Source organism: Dama dama, chromosome 5 (genome assembly GCF_033118175.1).
Source record: "Dama dama isolate Ldn47 chromosome 5, ASM3311817v1, whole genome shotgun sequence".
NCBI classification, from domain to species: Eukaryota; Metazoa; Chordata; class Mammalia; order Artiodactyla; family Cervidae; genus Dama; species Dama dama.
Window position 1 is genome coordinate 97,901,199 of NC_083685.1, and position 23,801 is coordinate 97,924,999.

Below are 23,801 nucleotides of genomic sequence, written 5' to 3' on the forward strand. Positions count from 1 at the left end.
CCCATCTTCTCTCAAAATATTATATTTGCAAACCATATATCTGATAAGGGGTTAATATGCAAAATATGAACTTCCAGATGTTCAAGCTGGATTTAGAAAAGGCAGAGGAACCAGAGATCAAATTGCCAACATCTGTTGGATCATCAGAAAAGCAAGAGAGTTCCAGAAAAACATCTACTTCTGCTTTATTGATTATGCCAAAGCCTTTGACTGTGTGGATCACAATAAACTGTGGAAAATTCTGAAAGAGATGGGAATACCAGACCACCTGACCTGCCTCTTGAGAAACCTGTATGCCAGTCAGGAAGCAACAGTTAGAACTGGACATGGAACAACAGACTGGTTCCAAATAGGAAAAGGAGTACATCAAGGCTGTATACTGTCACCCTGCTTATTTAACTTATACGCAGAGTACATCATGAGAAATGCTGGGCTGGAGGAAGCACAAGCTGGAATCAAGATTGCCGGGAGAAATATCAATAACCTCAGATACCCAGATGACAACACCCTTATGGCAGAAAGCGAAGAAGAGCTAAAGAGCCTCTTGATGAAAGTTAAAGAGGAGAGTGAAAATGTTGACTTAAAACTCAACATTCAGAAAACTAAGATCATGGCATCTGGGCCCATCACTTCATGGCAAATAGATGGGGAAACAGTGGAAACAGTGACAGATTTCATTTTCTTGGGCTCCAAAATCACTGCAGATGGTGACTTCAGCCATGAAATTAAAAGACTTTTGCTCCTTGGTAGAAAAGCTGTGATCAATCTAGACAGCATATGAAAAAGCAGGGACATTACTTTGCCAACAAAGGTCCGTCTAGTCAAGGCTATGGTTTTTCCACTAGTCATGTATGGATGTGAGAGTTGGACTATAAAGAAAGCTGAGTGTCGAAGAACTGATGCTTTTGAATTGTGGTGTTGGAGAAGACTCTTGAGAGTCCTTTGGACAGCAAGGAGATCCAACCAGTCCATCCTAAAGGAAATCAGTCCTGAATATTCATTGGAAGGACTGATGCTGAAGCTGAAACTCCAATACTTTGGCCACCTGATGTGAAGAACTGACTCACTTGAAAAGACCCTGATGCTGGGAAAGATTGAAGGCAGGAGGAGAAGGGGACGACAGAGGATGAGATGGTCGGATGGCATCACCAACTCAATGGACATGAGTTTCAGTAAACTCCAGGAGTTGGCAATGGACAGGGAGGCCTGGTGTATTGCAGTCCCTTAGGACTTCCCTAAGGGTTCAGTGTTTAAGAATAAGCTCTGCAAGGCAGGGGTGTGGGTTCTTTGCAATGCAGGGGGTTCGGGTTCGATCCCTGGTTAGGGAACTAAGATACCACATGCTCATCAGTTCAGTTCAGTCGCTCAGTCGTGTCCAACTCTTTGCGACCCCATGAACCACAGCATGCCAGGCCTCCCTGTCCATCACCCACTCCCAGAGTCCATCCAAACCCATGTCCATTGAGTCGGTGATGCCATCCAACCATCTCATCCTCTGTTGTCCTCTTCTCCTCCTGCCCTCAATCTTTCCCAGCATCAGGGTCTTTTCCAATGAGTCAGCTCTTCACATCAGGTGGCCAAAGTATTGGAGTTTCAGCTTCAAAATCAGTCCTTCCAATGAACACCCAGGACTGATCTTTAGGATGGACTGGTTGGATCTCCTCGCAGTCCAAGGGACTCTCAAGAGTCTTCTCCAACATCACAGTTCAAAAGCATCAATTCTTCAGTGCTCAGCATTCTTTATAGTCCAACTCTCACATTCATACATGACCACTGGAAAAACCATAGCCTTGACTAGACGGACCTTTGTTGACATAGTGATGTCTTTGCTTTTTCACATGCTGTCTAGGTTGGTCATAACTTTCCCTCCAAGGAGTAAGTGTCTTTTAATTTCATGGCTGCCATCACCACATGCTCATAGCACGGCCCAAAAACCCCAAAACATAAAACAGTCAAACATACAAAAGCAGAGATAGAATGGTGGTTGCCAGGGGTTGGGGGGAGGGGGAAATGGGGAGCTACCATTCAAGGGGTATAAAGTTTTGACTATGCAAGATGATTAAATCCTAGACATTAGCTATACAACTTTCTGTCTACAATCAACAATGCACTTCAAGTTTGTTAAGGGGTAGGATCACTTAACACACTTTGTTAAGTGTTCTGACCACAGCAAAGCGTATTTCAAAACCAGAGTTGCTCTCTCCACTCCACTCCAGAACCACCCCAGGAGCAGGAAGAGAACCAAGGGGTGCTCAACCTTGAAGGGCTGAGTGTATCCTGACCCAGGGCTCCAGGACCAGCCTGTGGCTTGGAATGCGGGTGGGCATGTGAACAGAGGGCACTGAACCTTTGTGGGCACATGGGTGGCAGAGACTGGGAGGGAGGGCCCAGTCCAACACAGACCTGGATGGGACTTGCCCACATTGGCTGCTTTCCTGCCTCCAAATCTTTTTTTTTTTTTTTTTGAGGAAGGGACTTGCTTTAGTTTGACTGGTCATTCTGAGTGAGACTCAACTCTGTGAAAATTCCCTAAACTGGATGGAGAACAAGCCCCTCCCCCATGCCCATCCTCTCTCACAAACCTGATCACAATTGGATTATCATCCCAATTTACCGGTGAGCTTGAAGCTCAAGGGACTCCTTCAAAGTTACATATCAAGTTTACATGCTTGAGTCTGTGGGGGGCGGGAAATGCTACAGATCTTTACTTCACTCCGCCACTTGTAGCTCAGATGGTAAAGAATCTGCCTTCAATGCAGGAGACCTGGGTTCGATGCCTGGGTCAGGAAGATCCCCAGGAGAAAGAAATGGCAACCCATTCCAGTATTCTTGCCTGGAGAATCCCATGGACAGAAGACCCTGGCAGGCTACAGTTCATGGGGTTGCAAGTCAGACACGACTGAGCAACTAAACCACTACCACCTTACTTGACTGTTATGTTGAATCATCTTTAGCCCATTCTTCATTTATTTTTCCTGGTAAAATTGAGTTCTGGAGGCCTCATAATGGAATTCCAGAGATTAGCCTTAAAAAATGCAAGTCTTAATAATGAACAAAAGGAGCCGCAGGAAGATATGGCAACATTCCCTTCCTCCTGTGTGTGTAGAGGGAGAGACACTTTTCTGTATTATAAGACGAAGCCAAGGGGACTTCCCTGGCAGTCCAGGGGTTAGGGTTCCGTCAAAAAACAAACAAGAAAACTAACCCAAATAATCTAGCTGGACAAGGTATTAAATTAAGATCTTTCTCAAGAATTGATATTGAAGATTTGTAAGAATGTAACTGGTACTCATTTCTTCAGTTTTCTGTTCAAGTAAAACTGCCTGTGTTATTTGAATGGGGTCGGGGGAGCAGCATTCTAAGGCTTTGGACATTGTTTCCATACATCCTTAAGAACTACCTCCTAAAAAACTGTCATTCTGGGGCTTCCCTGGTGGTCCAGTGGTTGAGAGTCTGTGCTCCCACTACAGGGGGCATAGGTTCGATCCCTGGTTGGAAAAAAACCTAAGATCCTATACGTCGTGTGACCAAAAAAACCCAAGAAAACAAAAACAAACAAACAAACAAAATCTGTCATTCTGATTGTTGTTTAGTGGCTCAGTCAGGTCTGACTTTGATCCTGTGGACGGTAGCCTGCCAAGCTCTTCTGTTCATGGGATTTCCCAGGCAAGAATACTGGATTGGGTAGCCATTCCCTTCTCCAGGGAATCTTTCCCATCCAGGGATCGAACCTGCATCTCTTAGCTGATGCTATATGGGTTGAACTTACTGTGTCACCCCAAAGAAGCTGAAGTCCTAATCCCTCCACCCCATACCTGTGAATGTGACCTTATTTGGAAATAGGGTCTCTGCAGATGATCAAGTTAAAGTGAGGTCATTGAGGATGGGCCCTAATCTACTATGCTAAGGGCACATTTGGACCCAGAGACAGAAACACACAGAGGGAAGACAACGAGAAGACATAGAGGGACTGTCACCTACAAGCCAAGGAACATCTGAGGCCACCAGAAGAGATTCTCCCCCAAGCCATCAGAGGGAATCAACCCTGATGACATCTTGATCTCAGACATGTGACCCCAGAACTGTGACATAACAAATTTCTGTGCCACCCAGTGGGTTATGACAGCCCCTGGAAATGAATACTGCTGTTCCATATAGAACACGACCACTACTGGACTTCCTTATCAGTCAGGTTTCTGTTTAAACAAGACAGCATCACTAGACATTTGCCTCTTCTCCCACATGCATGGCAGGAGAAACAAAATGCTCACACTTGAATCTGTTCCATTTGAATGGACAGCCCTGATTGGATGACAAGTCTGACTTGCTTCCATCCCACCACAGTTGCACCAGGGTACAGCTGTTTGTTTTCCGCCCACCATTAACCCCTGCTCCTTTCCTACTGGTTGCTCTTCTCATTGTTAACTTGCAAGCACCCCTTTAAAAATTAGGCACTGTGGACAAAGAATGTCCCCTGCCATATCAGTAAACAAAGGATGTCGTTGCCATCACATCATCAGCCACTGCAGCCGCCCACGACTGTACACCCTGAGATTTAGGATGGAGAAAAACAGGATACTGCTTCCTAGTTAAGATGCATATCAAGAGAATAATTTCAATAAGCCCAGACTCTTGCATCTTTCTATACACAGAAAAGTGCTAAGTCCATTAATTTGAGAGATCTGTTTTTTCTCTAATTGACACTAATCTTTTGATGTTCAACTACCTTTTATTTATTTGTGGTTTCTTTTTTGCAAAAACTCCTTTATATCCTGGCTCCTCCTTCACCTCTTTGGAAGAGTCCCTCAGAGTTTTAAGGGAGACTGTAGCCTGGAGCTTAAGCCCTCAGTAAGTCTGCTCAATAAAAACATAATTCTCAACTTTTAGGTCATTTTTTTTTTTTTCAGTTGACAGTACCTTATGTCTGTTTTAGGTGTTGCAAATGTTTTCTCCCAGCCTGTCATTTACTTTTTCTCAATTTTTAAAAGGCATTATTTTTCATAAATATTTAAAATTTTTATGTAACCAAGTATATTAACCTTTTCTTATATGGGTTTCTCCATTTCAAGATCACAAAAATCTCCTATTTCTCTTCCCCAATATTTTTACAGTTTTGTTTTCTGTTTAGGGATCAGACTTTATTTTATTCCAGTTGGACAGCTCTATGATCCAGCACTACTATCTTTTTTTTAAATTGAAATATAATTGATCAGCACCATTAACTGAATAATACAATCCCTCCCACAGATCTGAAATGTCTTTTATCACAAATTCCTAGATACAAGGGTCTGTTTCTGGCCTTTATTCACATTGACTTCATTTGCCTTTCTTTAGCAATCGACCATAGAAACAAGTATGCAAACAATCTGAACAGCCTAGATGGTGGACTAATGTAGAATGCAGGACTGGACTGTCTCCTGGGGGTTACTACTTGGTCATTGGCTGCCATGCAAAAAATGTGGGAGGTCAGATCTTCTAAATTTTCAAGAAGTGCTAGACATCCAGATTCTTATGTGAAATCTGCTTTGAAAGTGATGGCAATTAACTTTTAAATTTAAAAGACATTATATGGACAAAACATATTTGCAAACTGAAAGCCTGGTTCTGCTCCAGATGCTGAAATGTGATAACACAGAGGAAGGCTGGGCTGGGTCTAGGTGTCCTCCTCTAGGTCCCTCCACTGTAAACACTAGGGAGCAGAAGAGAAAGGCTGAGGTAGCAGCTCCGGAAACCTCCGTTATTTGCAGCCACCCCCTGGGAAAGACAGTAGCATAGTGCCTCCTTTGACCTCTTACCCACAGGAGCTGATGGTGTGGTTCCTGATTTGCTCCGCCATCAGGAGGTGGTAGGTCAGCATGGGGGGGACAGGGGGCAACATCAGTCAAGTTGGGCCTCCCAGGCCCTGCTCAGCTGAGTGATACAGGAAGGGGATGTGAGGTGCTGGCCGAGGATGAAGCCAAGATTCTGGTCCTCCAAGACAAGCTGGAAGAGTGACATCACTTCCTGTCTAATAATAGTGCAGATTTCCTGGATGTCTAGCTTAACACTGTTTAATCAGCAAAGGAATGGCAACAGTGATCTCCAACTCTCATGATGAGGGTAAGATCTGAAGGTAGCAAGGACAACTCACATCTTAGAAGTTCACAAGCATTATCTCACTGTCTTTCACAACTACCCTGTGAGGCAGGCATCATCAGGAGACTGCTCTTGGCCCAAGGGGAAGCCAAAGTTGGGGGCAATCAGAATTTTTTTTTTTTGGCGGTGCCAAGGCACATGTGGGATTTTACTCCCCCAACCAGGGATCAAACCTGTGCCCCTTGTACTGGAAGCGCAGAGTCTTAACCACTGGACCACCAGGGAAGTCCCCCAGAATGGTTTGAGATGGTTCTGGGATATGCAGGAAGAAAGAACTGGAGAGTCAGAAACTGCAGGCCCCTTCTCCTTCCCTGTGTCCATGTCTGTAGAATCATTTATTCACTCAACAAACCCTTACTCAACACCTCTGATGGGCTGAGTCCTCTTCCAGGCCTTTGAGAATACAGCCATGCACAGATCCTGGGCATTACCCTCCCCTTTCCTCTGAACTGTGACCCAGACTGGCCTTTGCTCTATTCTTCTCTGGCTGAAGCAGTGACCTCAGGCCAACTTTTGCAATTTGCTCCGGAGTCCCTAGTTGTTTTCCGGCTATTGGTCACTTCCTGGAATGTATGACCGTTCCAGGACTACACGTCATGCTGTGCTTGAGGCACAGCACACTGGCAGGCTCAGACCCAAACCCTAGCCATGCCTTAATTTTGACCTATTTTTAAAATTTATTTCAGGCAGATCGATCCCAGTGGATGCCATTCTGAGAGCAGGGTGGGTACATCAGGTTTCTCTTGAAGCAGAAAACAAAGCTCAGCGAGTGGGGCGGCGTCTCTGGGGCACGTGAGATCAACCTCTGTTCTTCTCATTATTTGTCCTTCATCTACATCTTTTTCTCTGATGCCCCCATCTTTTGGGTTCTGTGCCTGAGGAGCAGGAACAGATACTTGATACATGCAGGGCAATCCCACCAGCTCTACAGGGCTCAGACCCCATCAGTTTATGTTCTGCAAGCAAACATCCTCTTCCACTGATTGTAGTCAGTAGAACTGTGTGCATGCTCAGTCGCTAAGCTGTGTCAGACTTTTGCAACACTATGGACTGCAGTCTGCCATGCTCCTCTGTCCATGGGATTTCCCAGGCAAGAATACTGGAGCGAGTTGCCATTTCCACCTCCAGGGGATCTTCCTGACCCAGGGATCAAATCTGAATCTCCTGCATTGGCAAGCAGGTTCATTACCCCTGAGCCAATTGCAGTATAACTGCAGTCACCACCACCCCCCAAAGATATGTCCAAGTCCAAGCCCTGAGCAACCATGAATGTGAACTTATTTAGAAACAGGGTCTTTGCAGATGAAATTAAGGTAAGTATCTTGAGATGAAATCATTAATTAGGCTGGGCCCTAAATCCAACTACATAGATTTGGTGTCCAACGGGGTCCTTGTAAGAGACAGAAGAGAAGCACACACACAGACCAAGGAGAGAAGGCCACATGAAGACAAGGCCGAGGCTGGATCTGTGCTACTCTGAGCCCAGGGGTGCCAAGAACTGCTGACAGCCACTAGAGAAAGGAGGAAGGCCTGGAATGGATTCTCTCTTGGCGCCTCCAGAAGGAATGAACCCTGCCAACACCCTGATTTCAGATCTCTGGCCTCTAGGACTAAGAAGAAAGTTTTTTTTTTAATCTTTTTTTTTTTAAATTTTGGCTGTGTCCTCAGCATGCAGGATCCTAGTTCCCCAACCAAGGATCAAACCTGCTCCCCCTGCATTGAGAGCTCACAGTCTCAACCCTGGACTGCCAGGGAAGTCCCCAAAGTTCTGTTTTAAGCCTCCAGGTTTGTGGGAATTTGTTAGGGCAGGTGAGATCAGAGACTGGAGCCACCGTCCCCTCTGACCCAGGACTACCAAGAATGGCGTTCCTGAGAGAGTGGCCTTCACTCCTTTCATCTGGGGTCTTGGCTACAACTCTCAGGTGGCTCTACGGCACCCAGAGGCACTAAGCGGCCACCCAGCAGATGTCTGTTCACCAGGAGAAGAGACCTGAGGCCGCCTGGGAGGTGCTGGGCTCCGAGGCTTCGAGAGGTGTGGGATCAACGTCCTCTTCCATGTCAGACCGGTCTGCTCCAACCTCAGCCCTCTCTTCCTGCCTGACCCAGAGGCTGCTTTCCAGTTGTTCTTCAGCAATTTCTAGCTCCTCCTCTGTGTGTAAAACAGCCACAGTTTCCCGGGGCAAATGTGAGGAATAGAGTCCAAATTTGGCTTTACAACCAAACATTGCCTCATATGGACTCTGCTGCAAGGAACCATCAAAGGCCTGATTCCTCACCATCTGCATGAATCGCAGGCCTTCGGTCCAATGACAGGAGTGGTTACTCTGCATCCAGGCACTCAGCATGGTCTTGACATCATGGCTTGCTTGCTCCAGGAAGCCCTGGCCTTGGCCAGGGTGGGATTTACCAAGGACAATCTTTAGGTCTGGCCATACCTCGTTGAGCTCATTAACAACCTGGTTTGTGAACTCTATGCCGCTGTCAGATTCTAACACGCTGGGTGGACCAAGAATTGTGAAAATATCCAACAGGACACTGACTACCTCATGGGCCTGCTTGGCTTTTAATGGCCGTAAAATAATGAACTTGGTTAAGTGATCCTGGTAATACAAAATGAACTTGAATTCCCCATCAGCATTTGACTGCATATCAAGGACTTCAACTTGGCATCTGGAGTCATTGTCCTTACATGCCATGGGCTTGGGTGCAAGGCCTCTCTTGGGTACTGGGTTCTTCTGGTGGCACTGTTTACACAGAGTCAGATATAAGACAATGACTTCTTTGGTGACATTCCCATATTTGCCTTGCAGCTCCTTGAGCATGCGTGTCCGCCCGCCATGGCCAATATTGAGATGTGTGTCATGAAGGATGTCAAACAACTCTTCCTTGTGTACATAATACCGTATTCGATCTCGTTCTCTGTGAGCAGCCTCTATGAGTTTCTCTGTGCCTTCTACAGAAATCACATCATATTTTGCTGCACGGCGATAATCACGTGATGACTTCTTCCCCTTCTCTTTAGCTTCTTTGACTTCCTTGATTGTTTGAAAGTACTTTTCTTTGGAAAATACCTTGCTGTTGTAACTTTTGCTTTCTACCAACTTGGTCACACTGGTGAGAAACTTTTCTCTCATGGTACTTATGTCCGTTTCTGTTTCACTTGGACTTGAAACACCAGGGGGATTATTTCCAGCTCTCTGTGGTGTCATGGAGAATTCTAAGAAGTCTCCTAAAGAGATGGAGAAAGAAGCGAACAAAGTTGAATTTCATGATATGCCACCTGGAACACTTTTCCGCCAAGGTTCCCCATAATTCTTTCATCTGATTTTTGAAGATATGGAAGACAGATACTAGCATGCTGGTATAAAGCAGGAACAGAATAAAAATACCCAGAAAGCCCACTAGGGTCATTCAAAACAAGAGCATGTCAACAGAATTTTATTTAAAAAAATTCAAAGTATTTGTTTATTTTGGCTGCACCCGGTCTTAGTTGCTGCATACAGGATCTTTAATTGTGGCAAATAGGATGGAAACTGCACCACCTGCAGTAGAAGCACAAAGTCCTAACCAATGGACCTCCAGGGAAGTCCTGGGATTTTTTTAAATGATGACTTTTCCCTGTCAGTTGTACACAGGGTTAGTAAATGAAGACTGAGTCCTTACCCTGAGGGACCACATTCTCGTAACTGTTCAGCATTATGCCTCTGCTGCAGTCCTTCTGAGGGGCTTCCTAATACTTCCAGTCTTTGGTCAGATCCTCAAATGTTGCTGCCTCCCCAGATGACATCATCTACTTCCACAGGGACTGCTGTGCCTTGGGGCCTGGGCTGAGGAGCAGCTGCAGCAGAACTGTGGAAGAGAACATGGAGGTTCTGGGAAAAAAGGCATACCCACATGCATGACTGAATGTGAGCATGTGATTATCACACAGAAGGAAAGATAACAGGGTAGAGGAAAGGTCTCACATCCAGTAAGATGAATCCAGCTTTACAGTGAGGAAGAGGGGTTTTGTCCTCTTGGAGGGTCTGCAGGCCTGGCCTGTCTTGATGCTGCCTGAGCTGGAGCCCACATATTTTTTTTCCAGAATGAAGCAGAGTGTCCAACTGAACTTGAGCACCCCAAGGTTAGGAGACACTTCCAGGTACAGGGTTAATGGTTCTGAAAAGAGGCAGCAGGGCCAGTTTTCAAAAATGGACAAATTACACCTGGGGATAGACAGCTGTGTCAGATTATCATGCCAAAGAGTTACCCCAAATGGGGTCCACACGCCACCAAGACTGGAGAATTCCTCCGGAAGAGAACTTGATACTCGGATGTCTAAACCAAGGTTCCTTAGGACAACTCCAGGATATGGGATGTGATGAGGCCAGGGGAAGCCTTCATATGATGATCACAGTAATTCCAACAATCTTACGAAAACAAGATCCCCAAGATGCCAGCCATCAGATGAAAACCTGAGGGCCAGGGCAGAATCCTAAGAAGCAGAGAAAGATGGAAACATTTAAAAGCTCTGAGCAAGAGTCTCAGTTAAGCAAAGCTTGATTCCCAGTCCTGAATGTCCTCCACTAAAAAGATTTCGGATTTCCTTGCTTGGCATCATTGGTTAACTACATGACATTCCTGATTCTAAAGACACTTCTGACATTGAAACTGCTGACTTAATGACAATTTTCTTTTCACAGGAAAAACAGAGACCCTACATTAAATGAACACATCCAGATTTTTAAAATGTGAAAAATATGCATTTTAGAATCAAAGAAACAGAATGTTTGTAAAATACTCTTTAAACCTGAACTCCACATTCTCAATGCAAACGGACATTTTAATGGCTCTCAAAAGTCCTTCAGTTAAAAAAAAAAGGTTTCATCCACTAGTCCCATATAATCACTGACATGGGGCTTTGTTTCCCAAGGATTATGTATTATCATCCTACGTCCTTAGAAGACACTTGAAACCACAAGATGGTCAATGCAAACCAGGAAGAGCTCCTAGACTCCTCACTGAAACCAGCATCTCTCAGAAACTGGCTGCTCTGGCTGCTATTTGAGGCCCTCAGCGAACTACACAGGAAGGAAGAGTCTCGTCTCCATCCTATAAAGGAATGAAGACAGGCTGGAAATAATTCAGATGGAAAAATCTCAGTCTTCAACATGCGAAATGGTCCTTACCCAATCCCATGAAATTCTATAGCCAGAGAGTCACATTTGGCTAATAGACATATTTTGGTTAGCCTACCCAGTGTTTGTTTGCTTTTTTTTTTTTTAATTGGATGAGTTACCTATATTTACAGACTGGGGAATTCATTAAAAAATCTAGATTTCTAGCTTTCTTGAAAAATGGGACGATCCAGTCACACCGGGAGCTGTTTGACTTGGCAACATCTGTCTCCAGGGGAGAGGCAGTAGCTCCTTTTGGACAGTCCACACTCTCTGGCTTCCCAGTCTCTAAGCCAGCTACTAACTTTGTCACCTTAACAGCCCACCCCTGTAGTTAACTGAGTTTTCAACACCTGTTCTAAAGCAGAATGAAAAAAACGAGGCCCAAAGAAAGGCGGCCAGCTTCTTGGTGTGATCTGTTCTGGTGGGGTAACTGACAAATGAGCTTGTTCACAGAAAACTGGAAAGATCCTCCTTCCTCACTCACCTGTGAGTCTTTGCTTTGGCTGCCCCCGACCTGGAATGTTCTTCCATTGATCTTCCAAATCACACCCAGCTCAGGTCAGCATTCTTCTTGACGCACTCTGATTGCCATCTGTCTGTCCCTCCTCTGAACAGCCAGCACCAATCACTGGAGCGCTTTGCCTTTTTAGTCAACTGATTCAGGTGTATACAACCTAGAAGACAGAGGCTGGGCTTCTATCTCGCTGTATCCCCTCAGAGGGCCCACGATTACAGAGCTGAACAAAAGATGTTCAAAGAATATGTCAGTCGGCTTACAGTATAATAGAGAGACAGTGCAGAGGTATGGTTGAGTCTAGGCTTGGGAAGTCGATTTCTGACTCATCACTTACTGAATAAGCGGAGCAAAGTTACTGAGGCTTCAGCTTCCACAATAGAATGGGGAGAATGCTAGTCTACATCACTACAGTTGTGATAATGTGGGTAAAGCATTTAGCACAGTGCCCTGCACCTTAAATAAAACAACCTCCCGCTTATTCCTGAAGACCTGGCTCGGGCATCAGGTCCTTTGTGCGGTCCTGAGTCCCAACTCCGCAACACCTCGCCCCGTCGCCCGCGGGTTTCTCTCGGCAATCGGGACCCGCCTACTCCCCCGATTGAATGAAAGAGCCAGGCCAGGGGAGGAGACCGAGCTAGGGATTTTTGCAAGAGAGGGAGGCCCGGAAGAAGAGATGAACCAGGAGCAGAGGGTCACGAGCCGTCCGGGCCCCTCCTGCCCACGAGCGCTAGCGGCTCCGGCGGCTCGATGCGCCGGAAGCAGCTCCGCGCCGGCCGGAAGCCCCGCCCCTCCCGAGGGAGCGCTCAAAGATACAGCGGCGGGCCATATTCCCGGCTGAGACGCGGTGAAGTTCTTGAGGTGAGATCTGGGACAGGTCGAGGTGTGACCTTGGCTAAGGCAGACACCGATTAGGGCCTCTGGCGGCAGCAAAATTGGTCATCTCTTTCCCTACGTTGTTGTTAAGGCTCCAAGATAAGTAAGTGCTCGCCTCCAGCACGTAAAGCACGTTTATATGCTTAAAGTGAGGAAGGGCGGCGGCACAAGTGTTGCCAACAGCTAATCCTGCACTGCATCACTTCCTCCTCTCGGAGAAGCTGCTTTTTAGGTGAGTACTTTTGCCCTCAGATTTTAAGTTAAAGATCTTTTGGCCTGACACCACTCACTCAACAACAGTGCAGAAAACAAGGTGGTAAAAGGGGCACTAGGGTATTTCGCTGCATCCCTTAACTGCTTTTTCCTGCTTTTTTTAAAAAAAGAAAATTTTAAAAAATTACTATGTTAGTCCATTATTATTAGGTGTTCAAAATTGATTAAAAATCCAGCTTTTTCCAAACAGTACTTTTCATTAGTGGAATCAAGCCACCAGATAAGGATGGTCTGCCCCTAGACAGCTAACATCACCAGAACTTCCTTGAAAACCAACCAGGCCTTGTCCCAAAGCACCACACATAAAGACTGTTCATTTTAACAGTTTTTAATGAAAGCTGTAGACAAGATGACTTTATTCCTGCATCTTCTCAATTGTTTCTTCCTTATATTTGCCCTTTTCCTTTCCTACTTGGCGAGATTTGGCTTTACGTTCGAGGATCTTTTTGCGGTCTTTGTCCAGTTTTAGTCTGGTGATAACCACCTGCAGACAAATAAGAAAAAAAAAAACTTTATAAGCTTTAAACAATCACCAATACAGAACACATGGGAAGGTCTAACATTCAGTCTCCCACTTGTGGGAGTGGATTGCTTAAGTGCTAGAAATGATTCTTTACCCCCAAACAAACCTGACTTAAATGTTCACTAATGTTCAGCCCACAGAGAAGGCAGTGTGGCACTGGTGGTTCTTCTCACGTCTTCTGTGATAAAATTAAATTCCAACAGATTTGTCACTAAAGGTATCCAGATTATGAAGATTTTAGTGTTAGGAAGGAAGGAAGAAGATAGCAGTGAACAAGATCTGGGGATTCAGCATAGTGACCAAAGGACAATCTCGACTACCATGGAGATTAATGAGATGAAATGCTGGAGGAAAGGGGTTAAATTGTTATCAATGTCAGGCAGGCCCCAAGAAAAGGGCTTGAACAGAGACCTGAAAAGGCAGAAGTGTTTCAAAGAGAACAGCAAACATTCAAGTCCAGAGGCAGGATAACTTCCAAGTTTAATAGGTATTTCTCAGATCTGAGTGTCTGAAGGGCTTGTTAAAATATACCCCTTGTTCCCACCCCCAAATTCTGCTTCAGTAGACTAGGAAACAGAATATCCAATTCTGTGAAGCTGCCAGGTGGATGCTGCCAACCACCACACAGTAGCATAGTTACAGGAACAGCAAAGAGGCCAGCAGACTAGAACAAGGAGAGTGAAACCACCAAGTAGCAGCTGCTGAGTGAACTCTGTATGGTTGCGCCAGGTCTTAGTTGTGGCACGCGGGATCTAGTATCCCCAACCAGGGAACGAACCTGTGCCCCCTGCACTGGAAGCACAGTCTTAGCCACTGGACCACCAGGGAAGTCCCTGGAGATGAGCCTTGTAGGCCACGCTGACGGTAACAAGCAGACAGGATTCTGGATATAATGTGACAGCAGTCAACAATCAGTAATGACATGCTGGCCTAAGCAGTTGAGAAGGACAGACCTGTCACACACACTGTTGGTAGCAGACTACTATGAGTAAGAGGATTCACGAATAAAATAAGCCAGTAGTTTAAACATGTTGGGTTTGAGATATTGATTAGATATCCAAGTTGAAATGCAAAATCGTTAACTGGATATTGAGGTGTGTTTGGAATAAGAGATGAAGGTAAGTCAAAGAGATCAATGGTGTCAAACACTACATTAAGTTCAGAAAACACTGTATTGGTGACCTTGACAGCAGCTGATCCAGTCCTAGGGGCAAAAATAAGATTGTAGTAGAGTGGGAAAGCCCTTGCTCTTAGGAGATGCACTCTGTCATTGATGTTTGTAATCCACTGGAGGGGTAGGAAGAAGGGAAAGAAAATGGTAGCTGTGAATTCTAGGTGAAAGATAAAGCAACAGATGTATTAGTCTTTCGACTTTTGTGTAGTCTCAAGATTAGATTTATGGTGCCAACTCAAGATCTTAAAAAACCGACACCTCAGTATTTGAACAGGCACCAAGTGCATTTATTACCTTTCAAGAGAAAGCAGTATTGGAGAATCCACATTGAAGTCAAGGACAGGAGAATTAGACTGTATCAATGAATCTAGTCTCTGAGCTCTAGATCTGCAAATGGCTTAAGACCTACTTTCCTTACAGCTTACTCAATTCTGTTTAATACACAGGGTATGGCCTCCATAGCATCTAAACACTACCCTATTTCCTAGATTTTAAGATCTATTCATTGTTAGATTGATCAATCAGCTTACCAATACTTTTTAAGGAAAAGGTACATTACATATACATACATACAGGATAACTGTTAAAGACACCTTGATTTCAGAAAAAAATAGTACTGGCTTTAAGACTGATTTCCAGAACACCTAAAATCTATTTCTGTAAACAAGCAGTCACATTTGTCAGCGATTGCTGTAATTTCTTTCCCCCATCTCAAGTGTTCTCAAAAACACCCACCTTGCTGGGGTGAATGCCCACATGGACAGTTGTTCCGTTAGCCTTCTCCCGCTGCACTCGTTCAATGTAGATGACGTATTTCTTCCTGTACACCTGGACTACTTTGCCAATTTGCTGCCCTTTGTAGTGCCCTCGTACAACCTAAATGCAAATTCAGAAGTAACATATATGCGGATAAAGGAACATTAAACTTGTAAGCCAGTAAATCTATGAATCAGGTAAACCTCATTCTATCATATACAGGACCTTCCAATTTTGAAAGACCTAATGGTCAATGGAAATATGCCAGTAATTCCCTCTCTGGCTTCAACTAACCTGCAAGTAAACTATGCCCCATATAAACTACAGTGATGGACAGTACATCTCTACAACTGATGGGCCACCAGCAGTGGTGGGCTTGTTTCAGGGTTAAAAATGAGCAACAAGCCCACCTTGTTTTTTGGTACCAGTTGACAAGGAAACTGTCACTTCAAAGGGAAAAGGCCACAAGTATTTAAATTCACAACCTACTAAAGGGTCCAACTAAATGCCAGAGCATGAGCAGCAGCTAATACTTCAGGAACAGGCCAATTCTCTCCCAAAGGTTAACCAGCATCATATTCTCTCCCCGATGATCCTCAGCCAGCCACAGTGTTTCTGAATAGATGCTTCTTCCCAATCACAGACTTTCTCAGATTAAAATATCTTGGAAGCAGAAGATGGCCTCTCAGATCTACCAGCAATTTTAGCACCAGCTCAGGAGCGAAAAATGGCTGTTTACCTCATGAAATGTTGGTAACATGGAAGCTGCTTAACAGATGGCTTTAAATCTTTTATTAATCACTAGCTGCAGGTTACAGCTAGAATTTATGGAAGCTCTCACTTAACCCGTGTCTCCTGCATTGGGAGTGCAGTCTTAACACCCAGACTGCTAGTTCCCTGGAACTTGTGTATCTGAATTTTGATTTAGAGACAGACTTGTTTACTGGTTCTCAAATGCCTCTCTAATGACCAAACATACCCAGAAAAAGATAATCCCAAGCCAATGTTCTGGTTCCAAACCATTTTTCTTTTGTTTTATCACGACTGCATCTGATGCTTGGGACAACAGATTTTCACCAAAGAGTAACGGTGAAAAAAGCAGTTTATGTTTCAACCCATAGTCTGTTAATAAAGTGCAGGATGTTCGACAAGATGACCTGAACACCGGCACATACCTGAACTTCATCATCCTTTCGGATGGGCATGGATCGAACGTTGTACTTCTGTCTTAGCTCTTTAGAAAGAGGAGAAGACATAATTTTCCTGCGAATGTGGGAAGGCGCATTGAAATGCCTCTTTCGATTCTTGCTTCGGTCAGAAGTCACAAAGGGATTGAACTTCATTTTGGCTAAATAAAAAGTTAAAAGAGGTGTAAACCCTTAAAGAACCAAAATCTCAGTTTACAAACAAGTATCTGCAACAATTTCATCTTGAAAGTTTACAATGCTCACAAAAACCTGTCACATTAACTTCAAAACCTGCTTGAGCTGAATTGCTTTACTGGGATTTTTATTTATTTATTTTTATTCAAATAGCCATAGTTATTCATTTTATCTTTTTTTCTGATTGCACTATTTTATTTTTTCCATTTATTTTTATTAGTTGGAGGCTAATTACAATATTGTAGTGGGTTTTGCCATACATTAACATGAATCAGCCATTGATTTACATGTGTTCCCCATCCCGATCCCCCCTCCCGCCTCCCTCTCCATCCCATCCCTCTGGGTCTTCCCAGTGCACCAGCCCTGAGCACTTGTCTCATGCATCCAACCTGGGCTGGTGATCTGTTTCACCCTTGATAGTATACTTGTTTCAATGCTGTTCTTTCTGAACATCCCACCCTCGCCTTCTCCCTGGGATTTTTAAAATTAATTACAGAATAGAAGAACTTCCCATAGCCCACAGACCTATTGGAATTAACCTTTTTGTTTACACTCTCAAACTCCATGTATTAGTCGCTCAGTCGTGTCCGACTCTTTGTGACCCCACGGACTGTAGCCTGCCAGGCTCCGCTGTTCATGGAATTCTTCTAGGCAAGAACACTAGAGTGCCTAACCAGCCATTCCCTTCAAATCTTCCCGATGCTGGGGTCGAACCCGGTCTCCTGCATTGCAGGCGGATTCTTTACCGTCTTAGCCACCAGGGAAACCCAAACTCCGTAATTACCGCGTAAGGAAGCTAAGACAGTGCTTATATCTCTGTTAACTAGGGTAAAGGAGACTTGACAACTCAATTCAAACGTATTACCACGTTTCAGAAAAACCAATCAACGTTAATCTACGGAACGGAGCCTGCAGATTAAGTTTCCTCCCAAATGAATGAAATCAGGCCCTATATCCCGAACCTGGAAAACGCACAGAACTCGGGTCCAAAAAGTCTTCCAACGGGCGTGCGAGGCCTGAAAGTTTTACCAAGAAACTACCCAAGACCATTCTTTAGGAAACTATTCTGCCCAGACTAGACACCATCGCCACAGGCTCTCTCCCCTTCAGCTCCCGTTTCCAAGTCTGAAAACCCTTCTTTCCTCCTCCTTCCTCCAGCCCGGCAGCCCTTGAGCTTAGGAGAAAAGCCAAGACCATCCTGGCCCGCCTCCCTGGCTGCTACTCGGCCTCCGGAACAGTACTGGGGCACTCCGGGTTGAAAGCCACCGTGCCCGTGAACAGATGGTTGCGGATTATACGCGTCGTCCCGGGAAACACTTACCCGCCGGCGCTTCAGCGATGGCCACAGAAGGGAAGAGATCTGCAGGCTGCTTCCGGTTCTGTAAGTTTCCGCAAAATCTCGCGAGATCGATGTTTCTTGAGCAAGAGAGGCGCGGAGTTTGAACGCAGAGAGGAAATTGGGAAAACATCGATGACTAGCGCCGTCTCGTGGCTCGGAGGGGAACAGCGAGGGACTGCAAAACTTTTCTCCAGGTCCTGGAGCCTCCGGTGGGAGTCCTGGATTCTGCAGCTGTGTCCTCTGGGAACGATAGTTCCCGGGCGAGTGGTGGGAGCTGTTCGGGGTCTTACTGTCGTGGAGGGTGTTGAGGAAGTGAGCGGCCCCAGGGACCTGTGTCCCTTCACTCTCGAATACCAGGCGGGAGTGTCCTATATTTGACCGCCAGGTGGCGCTGGGACTCCAGCTAGCTGGTCACCTCGGTTACCTGGACATCCCAGGCAAAGGCCGTGGGCCTGTCGAGTATTCGTGTCGCGTAACCAGCTCCAGCCCGGCGCAGGCTGCCGCTTGAACACAGCCGAGTGTGCGGACTCTGTCGCGGGGCCGCCAGAGATTCGGCTCCCGCCAGCGAGGGGCCTTCGAGGACTTGGGCCGCAAGTCTGTCCCCACAACCCCGGGAAAATAGCACTGAACCCGGGTTTCTAACGCGCTCTCAGGTGATGCCGGGAGTGCTGGTCCGAGACCACACCTTGAAGGAGCGCGGCGTGAGGAAGCCTCTCCACGCTGATAGCTGTGCCCTTTTCCTCATTTTACCGCTTGCATTCTTTCAGTTTAGGATCTGATGGAAGCAGGCCTAAGGGGTGCGCTCCTCTGCAAAAGGAGTGCAGTGCAGGGTGAACTCCCGCCGCGCGTCCGGCCGCGCACCTGGTAAGGGACCGGTTTCTGTTGAGTGAATAATACAGGTGTCACAGGAGGGAAGACACACGTTTCACGATGCTTAAGACTCTGAGCTTGCAGAGTCCTGGGGGCACTCACTGCATTTTTAACTCCTTTACTCTACCAGAGTCTTGTAATCCTGGTATTGTTGTTCCATATCACAGATGGGGACGCTGAGCCACGGAGAAGTGAGAGGAGCTCGTGCAAGGTTATAGAGAACCCATAGGTTATAGACAAACCCCTGCAGGCTGGCTTCCGCTCCTTCTGGTAATTCCCTAAGCGGGCCTGAAATGTAAGAACCCGTTGGGTCACGTCAGAGTGAGAAATCATATCCTTGAGAGCCACAGGGGAGTCAGTCAAGATTGTGGGTTTTTTTTTTTTTTTTGGCTACACCTGTGGCATGTGGGATCTTAGTTCTCTGACCAGGGATAGAACCTTCACTCGCTGCAGTGGAAGCTCTGAGTCTTAACCCCTGGACCACCAGAGAAGTCGCAAGAACGTGTGCTTTCATGATTTAAAAATAGTTTTGTTCTTAAATATGCTGTGACGATACAGTCCAGGATTTTATTTGTAATTCAAAAATTTAGGGAGAGCAGAATTCCTCTGCTGCAATTCTTTTCAACAAATGTTCATGGAACATCTTTTATGGGGCCAGCCTAGAGTTGCACACTGGAGTTGCAAAATGAAATTAGTCAAAGCTTCTGCCTGCAGGAAGCTCACTGTCTAAGAGGAGAGAGAAACAAGGAAATCAACCACCACAGAAACCCAGAAAAGCGCTCACTGAGCCCAGCTGCCCTTAGGTGTTTCTGTGCTTGGAGAACAGAAGAGGACTCCGCGGTCAGGGAAGACCTGGGGTGAAGTCACCCTTGACTGACTTTTGAAGAATGTTAAAATTAGCTCCTCCTGTTGATGTATGGCAGAAACCAACACAACATTGTAAAGCAATTGCCCTCCAATTAAAAATAGATAAATTTTTAAAAAAAATTAGCTCCTAGAGGCAGTGGGAATAGCTTGAGGGAAGGCAGGGAGGTGTGAAGTCCATGACACAGTGTCTCCAGGAGCCAGGTCCTTGTGGCTGGCATGAGAGGCATTCAGACAGGAGCCCATGGGGTTCTGGGGTTGAGCTGAGTTTGAGTTGCATGTGGATAGTCATGGGAGCCTCTGAAGGCACCTGCTTTCCTACTTGCCTTCCTTTCTGGTCTCTACTGTCTTACCTGCTTCTCTTTCTTCTTATCTCTTCTTCAGGTCTCATCATCATCTTCCTCTCTTCCCACCAAGGTCTTCTCTGCTTCTTCAGCTTCCCCATCATTCTTCGCCGTCACCCAACCCTTTCAGGCCTCTTTACCTCCTTCTTTCCATGCAACACAGTCCTCGTAATTAAACCTAAGCCCACCACATGGAAGCATAATCACTTTATGAAGATGGATGGAAATTGTACCCACAGAGGGAGATGACTGGTAGTCTAGTTATAGTCTGTTTATCTTCACAAGTGTCTGTTGGGTGTCATGGCTCCACCCCACTTGATCCTCTGGGCCACCTCGCCTGGCTGCCCTCTCTCTCCACATTGTTCTTACATGAGTCCTTTTGTTGTTGTTGTTGAGCCTTAACCACTGGACTGTCAAGGAAGTCCCCACATGAGTCTCTTTTCTTTTTTTAAGAGCGATTTATTTATTTATGGCTATGCTGGGTCTTCATTGTTGCATATGGGCTTTTTCTAGTTGTGGCAAGTGGGGGCTACTCTTCCTTGCAGTGCACAGGCTTCTCACTATGGTAGCTTCTCTTGTTGAGAAGCACAGGCTCTAGGCACATGGTTTTCACTAATTATAGCTCTAGGGCTCAGTAGTTATGGCACATGGTCTTAGTTGCTCTGCTGCATGTGGGATCTTCCTGGAGCAGGGATCGAACCTTTGTCCCCTGCATTGGCAAGCAGGTTCTTGACCATTGTGTCACCAGGAAGTCCCCCACGAGTCCTTTTAAACTGGCTCCTAAAAAAAAAACAAAAAACAAACAAAAACAAAACAAAACAAAAAAAAACAAAAAACCCCCAAAAAACTGGCTCCTTAGGGTCATCCTGAGAGTGGTCTTTGAGTAGCCCTAGATGGTTGTATGGCATCAACCAACTCAGTGGACATGGGTTTGGGTGAACTCCGGGAGTTGGTGATGGACAGGGAGGCCTGGTGTGCTGCAGTTTGTGGGGTCACAAAGAGTCGCACATGACTGAGCGACTGAACTGAACTGAACTGAAGACACTAAAGGGTATTATGGGTATTTTTTGGGTATTATCCAGGTTTCATGCCTGCATCCCTGGACTAAACTCTTTTTCTGGACACCAGGCCATCATGTTTGTTTGTTCACTGGTTCACTTGTTTATCCATTCACTTATGCATGCTTCAAATATTTATCCAGTTTTGACTCTTTGCTAACTGCTGTGCCAGACACTTGTATGATCTTACCAAGATCAGTGAGATTTAGCCTCTCCTCAAGGATCAGGCCATCTAGAAGAAGGAGACAGACTTGTAATGAAGTGTCTAGGGAGGATGATGCACTGCGGGGGAGGGCATGGGGCGGGGTACAGTGGAGAAACAGAGAATTCATTACATGTCATGTGATGTGGCCAAAAAAAAAAAAAAAGTGGGACCCAGAGAAATGCATAGGAACTTAGGAACGCTGACAATATTAAACTTTTTACTTTCCTTCCTGGGGTGCCTGTTAAGCCTAAGATGTCACACCTGGGACCAGACAAACCAGCCCCTCAGAGCCAGTAGCTGACACTCTGGAACCACAGAACAAGCAGTCTGGCAGCTCTCAAACCTTGGAGCCTGCTCCTCACTCACCAGGCAACAGGTGTGTACACTGAAGATATCTTTAGCTTCTAATATAATTTTTCAATTTAATGTTTGAATAATCCATACATTTACTTGGCTCAGATATCCAAAAATGCCAAAGGTGAAGAGAGAAGTTCCTTTCCTATTCCATCATTTTCTCATCCCCTTCCACAACTGATCACTTTTTCTAGTTTTTTTCAAATCTTCCCAGTTGCTTTATGCACAAATAAACAAATTGGAAAGTAAATTCTTTTTTTATTCTTTCAGCTGTGCCCCATGGCATGTGGGATCTAAGTTCCCTGACCAGGAATGGAACCTGGGCACCCTGCATTGGGAGGAGGGAGTCCTAATAACTGGACAGCCAGGGAAGTGTCCTGGAAAGTAAATTCTTATTCCCCCACTTTCGACACAAATTGTATAATCAGACATCCAGCTTCTACACCTTGCCTTTGCTCATTGGCCATTGGGTCTTGCTGACTTGCTGGGTTGGTTTGCAGGTCCTTCCTTGTTCTTTTCACAGCTGAGTGATATTCTCTGCATCACTTGTAGGGTTTTCCCAATTCTTGGTTTTTAGGAATAATAGTGAACTTGTATAACATATGTTGATGCCCCAACATGCAAGCATATCTGTCAGATACATTTCTAGAATTTCTGGGTCCAAGTGGACATTTTGATAATGTCAAATTTCCCTTCCTTTTTTTTTTTGAATATTTATTTGGCTTCACTGAATCTTAGTAGCAGCGTGAAGGATCTTTAATCTTTGTTGAGGCATGTGGGAACTATTTCTCTGACCAGGGATTGAACCCATGCCCCCTCCATTGGGAGTCTTAACCACTGAACCACCAGGGAAGTTTCCTTCCTAGGGGTTTTATCAATATATCTTCCCACTGACTCCACCTGGGCTTCCCAAGTGGCACAGTGGTAAAGAATCTGCCTGCCGATGTGGGAGACACAGGTTTGATCCCTGGGTGGGGAAGATCCCCTGAAGTAGGAAATGACAACCCACTCCAGTATTCTTGCCTGGAAAATTCCATGGACAGAGGAGCCTGGTGGGCTACCAGGATCGCAAAGAGTCAGACATGACTGAGCACGCACACACACAAGCATACTAGCCTCACCTCTGTCCCTCAGCTTTGGCAACAGAGTGGGTTTTGAAACTTTTAGGGTTTGACAATTGAGTAGGTGAAAATTGAGATGCCAAGCAGAATTATAATTTGCATTCCTTTCACAAATGTGGCTGAGTAAATGTTTAAGAGCCGTTCAAATCTGAGTTTTTGGACCATTTTTTTTCATCTAAAATGAACAATCCTAGAAGTCCAAGCTCAGCACTTTCCACGTGTATTTGCAATTTGTCTTAAATTTTTGAGAAAATATAGACCTTTATTTAAAAAAAAAAAACACAGCTTTTGACATTCTTTGAAAATGAAAGAAGTTCCATCTATAAGTCACCGCTGAACAGTATGGAAACAGAGGTATTTTGCAATTAACTTTTCGGCAAACACAATAGAGTCTGCAAAGACTTAAAATCAGGTCCCCAGAAATTCATGACACTGTTAAAAGCAGCCTGGCTGTGATTAAAACGGATTCACTAGAGTCTTTGTAAATTTAACATTTTATTTCCTGTAATAAATATTTTCCCCATGAATTTACCTGTACTTCGCCCAGTAGCACCTGTGTTCTCTTGACTTGAAAATACCAGAAGGAAGCCCAGAGGTGCTTTAGATCAACCCTCCCTGTGCCCTGACACCTCCTGCAGTGTGGACCCCCTCCCCTAATGGTCCCCAAATGACCACATTACAGACGGGCTTTTAGGAACTAGGTGAGCGGCGGGGTGGGCTTCCCAGATGGCTCAGTGGTAAAGAGTCTTCCTGCCAACACTGTAGATTCAGGTTCGATCCCTGGGTCAGGAAGACTCCCTGGAGAAGCAAATGGCAACCCACTCCAATATTCTTGCTTGGAGAATCCCATGGAC

General features: G+C 45.4%; 2 protein-coding genes across 4 annotated transcripts; both read right to left on the reverse strand.

Annotated features, from left to right (window-relative positions):
* Positions 1-5,107: 5,107 nt before the first annotated feature.
* On the reverse strand, positions 5,108-12,539 carry KRBA2 (KRAB-A domain containing 2). Of its 3 annotated transcripts, XM_061143448.1 has the most exons (4): positions 11,779-12,539; positions 10,101-10,609; positions 9,799-9,984; positions 5,108-9,364 (listed from the first exon to the last, which is right to left on the reverse strand). In XM_061143448.1, the coding sequence occupies exons 3-4, from the start codon at positions 9,830-9,832 to the stop codon at positions 8,109-8,111; spliced, it is 1,290 nt and encodes a 429-aa protein (XP_060999431.1). In that variant the 5' UTR covers positions 9,833-9,984; positions 10,101-10,609; positions 11,779-12,539; the 3' UTR covers positions 5,108-8,108. The 3 variants fall into 3 exon arrangements, with proteins under 3 accessions (XP_060999431.1, XP_060999432.1, XP_060999430.1); XM_061143449.1 differs by lacking the exon at positions 10,101-10,609; XM_061143447.1 differs by having other exon boundaries at positions 9,799-10,609.
* Positions 12,540-13,264: 725 nt separating this feature from the next.
* On the reverse strand, positions 13,265-18,276 carry RPL26 (ribosomal protein L26). Its single transcript, XM_061143450.1, has 4 exons — positions 18,114-18,276; positions 16,586-16,758; positions 15,390-15,530; positions 13,265-13,441 (listed from the first exon to the last, which is right to left on the reverse strand). The coding sequence occupies exons 1-4, from the start codon at positions 18,259-18,261 to the stop codon at positions 13,313-13,315; spliced, it is 591 nt and encodes a 196-aa protein (XP_060999433.1). The 5' UTR covers positions 18,262-18,276; the 3' UTR covers positions 13,265-13,312.
* Between the last annotated feature and the right edge of the window lie 5,525 nt (positions 18,277-23,801).

What these genes read in the sequence shown, in the direction of transcription:
- KRBA2 (XM_061143449.1), bottom strand. Translation starts at nt 9,832, where the DNA reads ATGCTGAACAGTTACGAGAATGTGGTCCCTCAGG. An exon ending in CGAGAATGTGGTCCCTCAGG is followed by an intron (nt 9,365 to 9,798) that starts GTAAGGACTCAG and finishes CCATCTCTTTAG; the next exon opens with GAGACTTCTTAGAATTCTCC.
- RPL26 (XM_061143450.1), bottom strand. Translation starts at nt 18,261, where the DNA reads ATGTTTTCCCAATTTCCTCTCTGCGTTCAAACTCCGCGCCTCTCTTGC. An exon ending in CATCGCTGAAGCGCCGGCGG is followed by an intron (nt 16,759 to 18,113) that starts GTAAGTGTTTCC and finishes CTTTTTATTTAG; the next exon opens with CCAAAATGAAGTTCAATCCC. An exon ending in TGGGCATTCACCCCAGCAAG is followed by an intron (nt 13,442 to 15,389) that starts GTGGGTGTTTTT and finishes ATTTGTCTGCAG; the next exon opens with GTGGTTATCACCAGACTAAA.